This window comes from Microtus ochrogaster, chromosome 26 (assembly GCF_000317375.1).
Source record: "Microtus ochrogaster isolate Prairie Vole_2 chromosome 26, MicOch1.0, whole genome shotgun sequence".
In the NCBI taxonomy this organism is placed as follows: Eukaryota; Metazoa; Chordata; class Mammalia; order Rodentia; family Cricetidae; genus Microtus; species Microtus ochrogaster.
In genome coordinates this window covers 10,456,423-10,469,112 of record NC_022025.1, presented here as the reverse complement: position 1 = coordinate 10,469,112, position 12,690 = coordinate 10,456,423, and the positions used below count along the sequence as shown (strand labels likewise).

Here is a 12,690-nt window from a genome sequence, read left to right as displayed (position 1 = left end):
AATCCCAGTAGCCATAATGACACATACGTTTAATCTCAGTAGCCACACTAGTTGCTGTAGAAACTGGGTGGTGCATGCCTTAAATGATGGTGGTATACACATTTAATCCCAGCCCTAGATAAAATTATAAAATGGGAGGAATAGATCTCAGGCACACCGTCTTCTTCTGAGATTCCAAGAGGAAGGATCTCCGTTTCAGGCTGAGGTCGAGGTAAGAGCCAGTGACTGACTGTTTTGCTTTTCGGATCTTCAGGTTGATCCACAATTTCTGACCCTAAGCTTTAATTAATTGTGCTCCAAGTAATTACTACCTATTTTATGTGAATAATCTCCGTTAACCTTCACCACTGGGCCATGTGATTTGAGTTATAAGTATAGATCTGCATAGTCAGGAGTAGTGAGTTAGGAAGTCAAAATCTATGCATTTTTAGTTCCTCAAGCGTCTTGCTAATCAAATTACAAAACCTTCCATATAGAAAACCTCAGCAAATGAGCTTGCTTCCTAATGAATATTGTTAAAGATGGAAGATGCTTAAGGTTTATAACCACACATTTTGATTTCCACATTTTTAAAAGTCATTTAACTAGGGGTAAACCTCTAAACTCATCAGACACAACTAAACACATCAAATAGAAATTTGACATTTATAGAACAGACTAGTCATTGCTATTTCAGAACATCTTGAGAAAGAAATAGGCACTTATGCACGGCATGAACTCCACAAAGAAAATGTCATAGAAAATGCTCCCTAAAAGGATATTAGTAAGAAGACTTGAAATTCTTATGCGGCTGTAGTAAGATCTACCTCATGGGGTTTAGATTCATTACCTGGGTGAAGTCAGAGTGATTCTGCAGGAGACCCGGATGATCACAAGGACAAAACCTTCATGAGGCTATACAAGGGTGGACAGAACTGTGTGAAAGTCAAAATCCTTAATTGCTGGGGTTTGATTCCTGGAACCCACAGGTTGGCTAACAATCGTCTGCATGTAATTTCCGTTCCATGGGATCCAGCACCCTCTACCACACTGCTTGTTTGCCAGGGATTCACACGTTACACATACGTACATTCAGGAGAATCACCCGTCCAAATACAATAATAACAAAATTAGATTTAAAAAACTCACTAATTTATTTAGAGGGATGTGAAACGTTTCTAAGTGTAGAGGATGGAATAAAAATTTGAAGCAGGGATGGAAATATATTCTAGAATAGTTAATAAATTAAATCTGGCTTGACTGTGAATATAAGTATGTTATACATAGATCCATATATACATATAAGGCTATAAAGAAATCTCTAGGATTGTCTGAGGTTTGTGGGTCTTTCTGACATTGTGTTTTCTGTGGTCATTTTTCCCTGTCCATGAAGCAAACGTTGTCATCACACCATGCCTATGACTGCCAGTTCCTATTGCCTCAGAACAAGTTACATCATCAGTGAGCATTCTGTGGCCCAGTATCTGAGATGAGACTGGTTAATAAAGGAGATTATAATTTATCTACAAAATAAATACAAAGAAAAATAGAAGATATAACTTGTTCTCCTGATTTCAAATTGTAGGGGTGAAGTTATGACAAGACCCCAGAAAGCAGAAGTCTTTTCATGTCATGAGCCATGGGGTCCCATGGACATTGAAAGCATCCCAAGAGGCAATGGTAATGACTTATTTTCATAACAATTCATCTAATGGCTGTGGCGCCTTGCAAAAGTAACTCATTTTGATCTCATAAACTCTTCAGAAGGCATTTTTGCATGGATAACTCAAAAGGGAGAAAAACACTTGAAGAATAAAAACTTACCCTCTTTTTGTTCTTTGGGTGAAGAGGTAACCTTACATAGAATAAACAGTTTTAATGTGTTTATTATAATGTCATTCTTTAATAGCACTTTATGAAAGGAACACTCAGGCATGGCAACATAATAGCCCTGAGAAGAACACAATTTTAACTATTTGGAAAGTCGAATTTTATGAGGTGAATTGATAAATATATTAGAGTCACTAGAACGAAGACGACATTTGTTTCATCATGAAGCTTGCTTGTCTGTCTCTCACTGTCCACATACTAAAGATAATATCGTTTGGAACCATGAAAATAGGAAAGCACATCAGAGGTCACCTACGTGAACAACGTATTGGTGGTGAAATTCACCAGCTGGCATTCAGTGGGGATTGGTTTCGTTGTTACAGAGGGGTTTAGAGTCTTGTGCAGAATTCTTGTCAGTTGAAAGAATGGTGGATAAACTCTTATAAAAAATAATAAAGTGTTTTTACAGTGATCTTCTACACTTTATTGTCATGCATAGAGTTCAGCCTAACTCTGAATATCGAGTTAAATAAACACTATGGTTTACTTGGTCTGGTTATATCTTTGTCTAAACTTCAACTTTTTAACAGTCTTAAATACGTGGGACAACAAAGCTGGCTGCCTCTCCTGACATTAGCTATCTGAATGCGTCAAAACTGTTACCTGTTTCTCTGAAATTTACACATAGATAAGAAGAATAAAAGATCAGAAGTATACTCAAGTTTTTAAAAGCACATTAAATTGTTTTTTTTTTAAAAAAAAAAAAACCTATAATTTAAATGTGAGAATGGTCCCAAGAAGTAATGAGGCCATCAAGGTAAAAAGCAAAATTATCTTTCTGGATGAGCTGTTGCAGCAAGTCTCTGTTTCTTGGCACTCAGGTTGATGCAGATAGATTCCCCAGAAGCAGGCAGGACAAAGCTGCAGGGGTCCTGTCACTCACGTGTGTTACAGGAGCCCATCTGTGGATTCTCCCTCTCGTGTTTATAAAGGCCTCTCTGCTTAGCCTGGTACCAGCTCATCCTTTGACTGCAGACTTTCTACCTAGATGACTGACACTGAACTTGACCAAGAGTTCAAATGAAAGACTCCTTCCTAGTCTAGAAAAACTAGGCATTGCCATAGCTTTTTGAACATGTGCACATATGATGTGTTGTGTCCTGTGCAGAATATTGAGGGGCCTTATGGGGAATATTGGGGTAGAGAAAAATATAAAGACTTTCCCCAAACAAAATCATGAGCTTGAACTTAAACGTAGGTAGAGTGGATTTAACCCTTTACATTTCTAAACTATAACTGCTTAAAATATAGCTTGTAAACATGATATATTATGAATAACTTACAGAGGCATGAATAAATGCAAAAAAAAACTGAGGTTAAATGTATTAATTTGCATATGGTAATATATTTGTGGAAGGTGGATGTTAGTGGATGGATTCAAGATCGGACTTAAATGAAGGCTACCAGTATAATATATATATCTGGAATTCGTAAATTCAGAACTATTTAATGGTTTGTTTTTACAAAACCAGATAACTAAATCTTTAAATGATAATAGCAATTCAGTAGTTCCTATCACATTAACACATACTATAAAGAAAAGTGAAAGACATCCTCCAGGGAATTCAATGTTTTATTTTGCCAGACAAATGATTTCTTCGACACCTAATTCAATTTTCATGTGGTAACTACATCTAGTTTGCTTTCTCTACACATGGTGAACATTCACTGTAGTGACAGCTTCATCATGCTAAGTCTATTCACAAACCTACACTTTGGGGGAAAAAGTGCATTTCTAGGTAATTTTATATACAACACAAATGAAAAACATGCTAAATCAACAAATTGCCCAAGTACACAAAAAACCTGCTAGTCACCCATATTCAACATGTATTAGTTATGTTTTTGAGAAATACATTTATTTTACATTTGGCAGGGTTAGGTTGAATAGTCATTTCTATATCTTTAAAAGAAAAGAAATGGGTATTTAAAATGTAACTATGGTTTAAAAACAGGAGGTATTAAATAGAACAAATAAGAGCATAGAATTAAACATCACCATCTAACCATGTGAAGCTACACGGCGCCAGGGCACTGTGCTTTGGAAGTCATGTTACTTTAATTTTGTTCATACAATAAATTAATTGCAAACACAGAGGATGGTGTTAGTATTGCATGTAAACACACTGCTATTTTTTGCACGTATAAGAAAAGGAAAAGTAAAATGTGAACGTTTTAGGCACACAAACCATTTACGTATAGGAACACTATAGATTATTGTAGCACAGTTTGGAACAACAGTTTAAAAACAGAATTGGATGACATTTATGCGCTCTAAACTGTTGTTTTTCACCACATTGAGGTGCCTCTTAGAACACCAAAATTTACCATGTCTTAACTAAACACATCTTTATCTTCTGATAATGAGTGCAATCCCTCCATCTCTCCCTTCCTTTTTCTTCCTCTCTGATCTTCCTTCTTTCGTGTCTGTCTTTCCTTCTTGCTGGCCGGATTTTCCTCTTCCCTACCTTTCTTCCTTTCCTTGTGTTAGAGCCCAGGTTCTTGTGCATGCTAAACATGTAACCTACAACCTACCATCAACTTACACCCCTCCCTACACATGATTTCCTTCCCTGTGTTTTGTTTACAATACTCAAAAAAAAAAAGCTGATCCCCTTTCATTAACTTCTTTATGAACTGTTAATAAGAAGTGTGTTTCAATAGTGTCTGGTATCATTTCTCTTTGTTTCTGGAAATTCAAACATGTATTTAAACCTGTATTAAAATTGATTTATCTTTGAAAAATCTAAGTTCTATCACTAAAAGAAGTATGAGGAAATTTCCCATAATTTATCCATTTAGTTTTTAAAGCGGAGAAAATAACTTTAGTGCAGTTTTCCCATAAAACAACCCAAACATTCTGATAGCTTCACTCTGCGTGGAGAAGTCGGGTGTTTTCACAATGTTTTCTCTCGTTGTGTTGCTTAATTTGCCAAGTAGACTAGGAAATTAAAATCAAGCAGTCAATCGGTTAAATAATGTAAGAGCATATACAAGTCTATAATAACTTAAATAACTTCCAAGAAACAAAGTGCTTTTGTTTGGAAGATGGTAACACAACAGTAGAAATGGCCACGCCCCACTGACCCTTCTCCCGTCAAAGGCCTGGGTGGTACAGGGTATTCATTTCATCTTCCTGAACCAAGAGAGCAAAGACTGGCGGCAGATCTCAGCAGCTGGCACATATTACAACCTTAAACAAAGGAACAAGCAAGGGTAGAACCCACTGGAAGGATATATCATCGTGTTCTCTTTCTGAGTCACTCTTGTTTTTAAATAACATCTGGATGCTCTCTTCTCCGTCATTTGTCTAACCTACGCGACTTTTGGGGATGGTCATTCTGTCGCATGCATTTATATGACATTTACTATGTGAAAATTGTGAACTGGAATTCGTTTTCATGTATAAAAACCACCGACAATTAACAAAGCTGAACCCCCAGGCTGGGGAAGGAACAGCGCAGGGTAATTTATGGCCCTCGCTCAACCGAGGGTGTAACAGTTCTGCTTCTGTTGCTGGACTGATGTTGAAGAAAAGACACATAAAGATATAAATAAAATCTGGGATAAGTTAAATATTTCTATGCACCATGAGGACCATGACATGTCTAGTGCTAGTCTGTATCATACAAGAAGATGCATGCTCATTTCAGTTCACAGAGAACGCACTTGAGAGCGAGTCTCCCGCTTTTGTCGGTCATTTCTCATGGGGAAAGCTCGAGACTTTGCTCAGTAGTTGACCAGTGAAGACAGAGCATTTGTTACAGAAAGCACAGCTCCACCGACGAATGTTTATGACTCCGGAAGCTGATTCCTTCTGTTCCTGCTCTTCCGGCTGTTGATGAGAGCCTTCAGCTTCCCATAGTCCCCCCTCATCTTCTGGGGTTCCTCTCCCAGATGCTGATGTTGCTGCCGGGTGTCTTTACAGTACTGGTTGATGAGCTGCATTTCCGAGTGGCTGAATGCCCCCAGGATGTCCTTTGGATGAAAGGGTAGAGCCCTCACAGAGCCCGCCCATGTCCATGGGGCCCACTTGTCTGTCACCACGGCCACCATTTCTGAATCTAAAACTTTGAAGTTAATCTTGGCTATGGTCTGCTTGAAACCGTTCTCTGTGGCGATGCAGTGATACAACCCTTGGTCTGAGTCCTGAACTGAGCGAATCAGCAGGCCTTGGGAAGTGGCTATGATGCGCTCATTGAGTTTAACCTAAGAGAGAAACACCGTGAATGTCCCAAACAGAAGACTACAATTTCTAAAACAGTGTGCTTAGTAGATATAAAAAAAAAAAAAAAAAGAGTTTACTTTCACAGCTAGGCAAAAGCATTGAGGCTCTTCAGTCTCAGAGTGCACACCATTTTATGGTTAGTTCCACTGCCCACACCCACCCTTCTGTCTACAGTGTGCAGTACTGTCTCCTGAACTAACTAAAAGAGATAGTGAAAGTACCATCCATACAAGAAAATATGAAGCGGGTTCCTGTGCTGGCTAGCTTTATATCAACTTGACACACACTAGAGATATCTGAAAGGAGAATTTGAGAAGATGTCTCAGAAGGTGCCTCATGTCTCAACTGAGAAGATGCCTCCATAAGATCCTGCTATAGGTAATTCTCTTCATTGGCAGGGGTGAGCCCTCCCCACTGTGGGTGGAACCATTCTTGAGCTGGTGGTCTAGAATTCTGTAAGAAAGCAGGCCGAGGCAATCACAGAGCCTACATGGGTCCTCTTCATATATGTTATCATTGTCTCTCTCGGGGATTTTGTGAAACCCCTAAGAGTGTCAGCAGGGGTATATCTGATACTGTTGCCTGCATTTGGAACCCTTTTATTCCTACTGGGTTGTTTTCTCCAGCCTTGATATAAGGATTCATGCCTATTCTTATTGCATCTTTTTATGCCATGTTCCGTTGACAGCCCTGGGAAGTCTGGTCTTTTCTGAAGAGAAATGCAGGGGCAGTGTGGATTTGGGAGAGACAGGAGGGGGGTGACTTGAAGGAGTGGAAGGAAGAGAAAGTGCAGTCAGGATGTATCATAGGAGAGAAGAATAAATGAACAGGAAAAAATGCATCAAACGAATGTGCTCACTTTTGGCTATATCATTTTTATGAGATTTAAAAAATAAAATAATTATCCCAATATGGGAGGGCTAAAACTAAGTTGTAAGAACATTACCTTATAAGACTTCCAAGAAAATTTATTTCAGCAAGGTAATAAAAAATGCGGTAATATTATAATCCACTGTAGGGATTACAATAGAAAATGACCATGTGCTGTGTATTGGCTACACACATGAGATCCATTTGCATTACAACTAATTGCTTTGCAGTCGTGGCTATTGTATTAGCAATGAAGAGATTGAGAATCCAACAGTGGGAAGTCTCCTGACATTTACAATCTGGATGGTCTCTCTTTGAATCAAAACAAAACTAGGACCAAAATCAATAAAGAGGATACATGTGGATATTTTTACATTATCAAAGTTCTGTCCAAAAGTGCATGCCATTGTGAATAAAATCCAAACCTAAGATTGTATTTAGATTTAAAATGTGTAATCGTGTGTAAGTTAATATGTGTCTGTGTTGTGTGCACTTGTGTAGCTGGACTAACACTACAGAAACAAAATCACCTATACTAGAACCCATGCACAGGCAGGGGTGCAGCCAATTTCTGGTCGGCTCCATTGAAATTGATGGTACAGTAGCAACATGACATTTTAGAATTAGGAGCTGCATTTACATGCATGTAATTTTGTTCATCTCGAGAGTCAGGACAGTGTGACATCAATATCATGGAATTCGGTATTTACAATATGTACAGATTTACAATCTTAACAATGCCAATCTGCAGTGCCATTCTTTTCAAATAGTTCTTGATAATCAATAAAAATTTAGAGTAAGAGTATATGTATACATATTTGCTAGCCTAGGGGTCCTTTTCCTTAATAATAAACAAACCAGTGGTCTCATAAACAATGACTGCATAAATTACCTGAGTGACATATAAGGGTCATGAATGCTAATGCAGTGGAAACATGACCACACCGCAAAAAAATGTTCCTTGCTACAAAGGGTCATAGTTCAGCATAATTTCTTGCTGAGGGAATCGGAACATTTTCAAGCTCCTTTTATCTCGGGAGTGGCACAAAGGTGCTGTTGTATGCCGGCTTAGCTTCCGGATTCACACCCGTCCTACACAAGTCCCTCCTTACATATTCCTCTCTCCTACCTCTTGAGTTCAGGTTACAAACTCTGAGACTACAGAGGTGGCTGGGAGAGGGGATTTCTAACGAATCCTTCAAATCTAAGGACAAAGACTCGAAGGAAGATGGCAATGGCATGCCCCTGACATAAAAGGATGTTTCTTTGTCTTCACTTCACAGTGTCTCTGTGCCTCCCTAAGGAATGCTGAATTAGCACTACTCCCAGAGTTCTGATGGATGGCCGGGGAGGTGGGGGTGGGCCACTCACCTCCTTCCTCCTGTCTTTATCTTTCTGAAGCAGCCACTTGACAGATGCCTGGGGAGACTTGGGGGCGCACTCAAGGAAAGTGCTGTTATTTCGTACTCCGTACTGAACAATTTCGGCGGCGTTTCTGTATGCTGGAAAGCAGGGATCGGAGGAATGAGAGAACAGACGTTAGAGGTTACTCCTCCATGTGAACGTCTCCCCCTGTAAAACTGTGTGCAGGACGGTTGTCACCATATAGGAGTCAGGAAAGTTTACGGGTCTAGACATTTTATTTAAATGCAAAGTGAAAGAGACACTAAAAGTCACCTAAAGTCGTGTTGGTACCCATTTATTAGTCTGCACTGAAGATTGTAACAGCTTTAATTGTCAAATAATTAAAACAGCTTTTGAAAATTAGATTTTCTCAATTGCACAAGGTGAGACCATGAGTCATGAAGAAATATACCATAGTATGTATAATATCTGTACATATATAGTATGTGTAATATATGAAGGAACACACTATAAGTAAGGTGTGAAGAACCAGACAAAATGGGAGCTCGGTTTATGGCATGCATGAAATCATATCCAGTGTGGAATGGAGAAGCTCACACCGAAAGCACAGGATGTCTACTGTATATAATACAATGATTGAAAAGCCAGGCTTTGCAGAAAAAGGAACATGGGGTAAATTAATGTGCACCCACACTACCGGCGGCGTAACATGAGACAAGTTACTTAAACCATCTCTGCGTTTCTCTATTCATCTCCAAAGCACAGATTACAAATGTTTAAACTTTTAATAAAAGTTTTACGGCAAATGAAACACCGGTGAAATCAGGCAGAGGGTAAACACAGAAACAGAAAGCTTTATTCCGAAATTAGTGAGAGAAATCGATGTTGTTACAGACTTTGAAAAATGGATGAGGTCATCACAAGAAAGAACTTGAGCTGAGGCCGAGACCTAAATCCCGCACAGATATTTGATGTTAGCTCGTGTCACTGCTCTCAGCACTGCGACGAGGAGCATGTTAAACAGGAGCTGACATGATGTTTATGAAAATGCTCCATGAATAGCAAATGGCAAAGTGGATGAATTCCCTAATTTAGATGACCTAACTTGTTGTGGCATCTTGGAGTTACCATAACAAGGAACAGGAATGCCCTGCTGTACTAAATGAAGGCCCAGGCCCTGGTGGCTGGTCAGTGTAAGGTTAGTCTCCAGCCTAGGTATATAGAACTCGGGGTCTGCTGCCTCGTAGACCTGGATGCTGGGGTTACACTTCGTTTCAGTCTGTTTTATCTTTAAAATAATAAGCCTGAAGCACCAGGTGAGTCAGAGAAAGCTGTTTGAAGTGGATGGAAGGGAAGGGTTCCGTAAAGTTTAACAACACGGCATCTCTTTGTCAGGACAGAGAGAAAGGGCTTGGGTAAACTGTAAAAGGGGCAGACCCGCAGCTGAGTCTCAACCTGGATCTCTGAAGGATTATTCTCTGCATCTGTAATACTGGAAGCTATACATGTCTCCACAAAAGGATGAGCAAATACACAAAATGTGATATATATATATATAATGAATATATGAATTATGATATATATAATAAATTTTATAAATAGGAAAAAACATATGTTAAAGAGTAAAGGACTCTGAAAACATGAAAAGAACTAGGCATAGATAGCATCACAGATCCTATGTGATTCCACCACACCGAATGTCTAAAATAGACAAACTCTGAAGAAAGTAGGATGGCTACTGGCAGGCACTAGGGGAAAGGGATGCTTAGTAAATATTTAACAAATGCATTGATTATGTTTGGGAAGACAGTAAGCATCCTGAGACACCTGGCAGATGGTCCCACAGTGCGAGTGTTCTAAACAGTATGGAGGTCTATGATTCAAATTAATTAAAATCATAAATATTTTCTTATGATATTTTATTCAGTAAAATAGTCTTTATTGTGTAACTTGTTAGATAATTTTAAAAGTAAAATCTTTGCTTCAGAAAGAAGTAAGTATCTAAAAAAAAGCTGTGTTTGCCAGCTGTGTGTGACCCTGGCCGTCATGTGCTCCAGAACACTTGATTTTGTGTGTTCTCCATAGTGACTATTTGTGTGACACAGACAGCACTTACACCTGATTACCACTCACAAATACTTTACACACTGATGACGCCATGTTCTCAAGTGAATGACTTGAGTCGCGGGCCTTACTCAACGGGAGGCAGAATGATGCCGTGCTCTCAAGTAAATGACCTGAGTGGAGGGCCTTATTTAATGAGTGGAGAATGATGCTACTCTTCACCATGGTTACCACCTGCCCCCTTTTAATACCTTTTAGATTGAACCCTCGGCATTGTGTCAGTGGATTCCCGTGTCTCACGTCTTGTCTTCGGCTCCTCCTATAAGTGCAGGAAAATGTTAAAGGGATGGGCATTATCGACAATTACGCTACATTAAAAGCACCCAGTTTTAATCTTTGCAGCCTCTTGATTGCCTAAGCTTTCATTTAGAAAGCAGAGAGGAAGTCTCATTATCTCACACAGCACCCTGACCATTCACCGTGCCTGAGAGACAGGTGGAACCCATTCTCCCTCTAGATGTAGTAGGGCCTCCTCTATCTATCATCTGTGATGGGACAGTCACAAAGATGCCAGGATACATCATCACTCCCATGTGGATGCTGGATTGTCTTGATAACTGTATCACATTTTATTTCATAGATGGTAACCCAAAATGCACTAAAACGAAACCTGCTGAATGGTAAACAAAACAACTTTTTTCTTCTTTTAAAAGTTTCGTTTAAATAAACACACTTTTGTTTAAAAGAAAGTGCTCTGTGGATGTTTTAAGCTTTTCTGAAACATAAATAGGAATGCTGAATACAAAGGAAATAATCTTTGACTTAAAAGAGTTTCAGGTTTTCAATGAGTATATGTGTACAGTGAATTCTAAGATGTTTATATGTACTTTTTTCTATATTTACTATATTTTCTCTCATGCATGTGTATCTATATTATATATGTATAATAGTATACTTATTGCTATGTAGTCACATATGAAAACTTTTAGAAAATGAGATGCAGATATGCCTTACCCTATAGACAACAATATTAATATGTTAATGATGCTGATATTTGTTTAATAGCAACATTGAGTTTAAGGGATATAACAGTTTCTCATTCCCCTGCAATACTTATTAGGAGATTTTTTTTAAGGCATCATCTCCAAGTAAATAGATCATTAATTGGAATATCCTAATGTAAAAAGCATTTTAAAAAATGTGTAACTTTTGTAAACTGAAAATTAGTTACATAAAACTTTACAGTATTTGCTCATTAATGATTTCACTTCTTGAGTCTCAGGTTCACGAAGGTTCAGTTCTCTTAATGTTGACTTGGTAATGGAGATGAGCGACCCAAAAGAGACTAGTTGCATACATGCAGTCACCACTGAAACTCACGTGGACACTGACTTTAAATATTGGAAACACACAGCTAAATGATTTATGAATGAGAATACTATTTCACTGAAATAAGTGTCAGGTCCCGATATTTTATCCTGATGATGAAATATTGATCAGAATTTTGAACAGAAATAAAAAGCCATACAGTGGTTATTAAACATACAAAATAACACTAATCACGATGTCACTCATGACAATCTCACTTAAAAAGTACCAGAAGTGGCTAATACTTTATGTTACCAAATACATTTATAGAAATGTCGGTATACAAATCGTACCATTTGACTTTATATGTGTACAGTATCACACAAAGTAGTGGAAGTGGAAGTACCAATCACTCTAGTGTAAAGAAGTCTGATCAGTGCCCTATTCTAGACCAGTTGCCTGTTCCCATTTTAACTGCCATGTATTTGCAATATTCCCACTGGGAATGGATACTAAAACAGCACTTGGTGAGTGTTCTTAGGGTGAAGCTGGTCATTTTCAGCCTTCTAGACACTCAATGTCTTCACAAGGTCTAAATTTATTTGTTCTGTAGTCAGCACTATAGAACCTCCCAAGCTAGGCAAAGTGAACTTGCCACATCAAATTCCAGACATTCAAATAGAAAAACCTTGCTCTAGCTTTTTTTTTTTTTTTAAATGATGAGATCAGCGAGAGCCTTTGGTACGTGTCAGTTTCCTTGAATGCATTCCTGGGGCATAACAGAACTATGCTCGTAGGCAGCGCGATATTACATTACATGTAGGATTTGGCTTTGGCTGGCTTCACTGACATTTCATCATTATCCGCGGTTCTTTTGGATAAACAATGAAATCACTTTCTACTTTCACAGAAAAGGGGTTTAGAAAGCTCGAACTGATTATTCCATCTTCCATTTTCCAACTATCCTCCTTAATTCAGGATGAATA

General features: G+C 38.5%; 1 protein-coding gene across 1 annotated transcript in view; it reads right to left on the bottom strand.

Annotated features, from left to right (window-relative positions):
• Window positions 1-3,362: 3,362 nt before the first annotated feature.
• The window catches only part of Sema3c (semaphorin 3C), a 153,791-nt gene continuing 144,463 nt past the window's right edge, over window positions 3,363-12,690 (bottom strand). The window contains exons 16-18 of the mRNA XM_005358340.3: window positions 10,648-10,715; window positions 8,339-8,469; window positions 3,363-6,078 (exon numbers count right to left, since the gene is read on the bottom strand). Of these exons, the coding sequence (XP_005358397.1) occupies window positions 5,662-6,078; window positions 8,339-8,469; window positions 10,648-10,715 (616 nt within the window). The 3' untranslated portion in view covers window positions 3,363-5,661. The remainder of the gene's footprint in view (window positions 6,079-8,338; window positions 8,470-10,647; window positions 10,716-12,690) is intronic.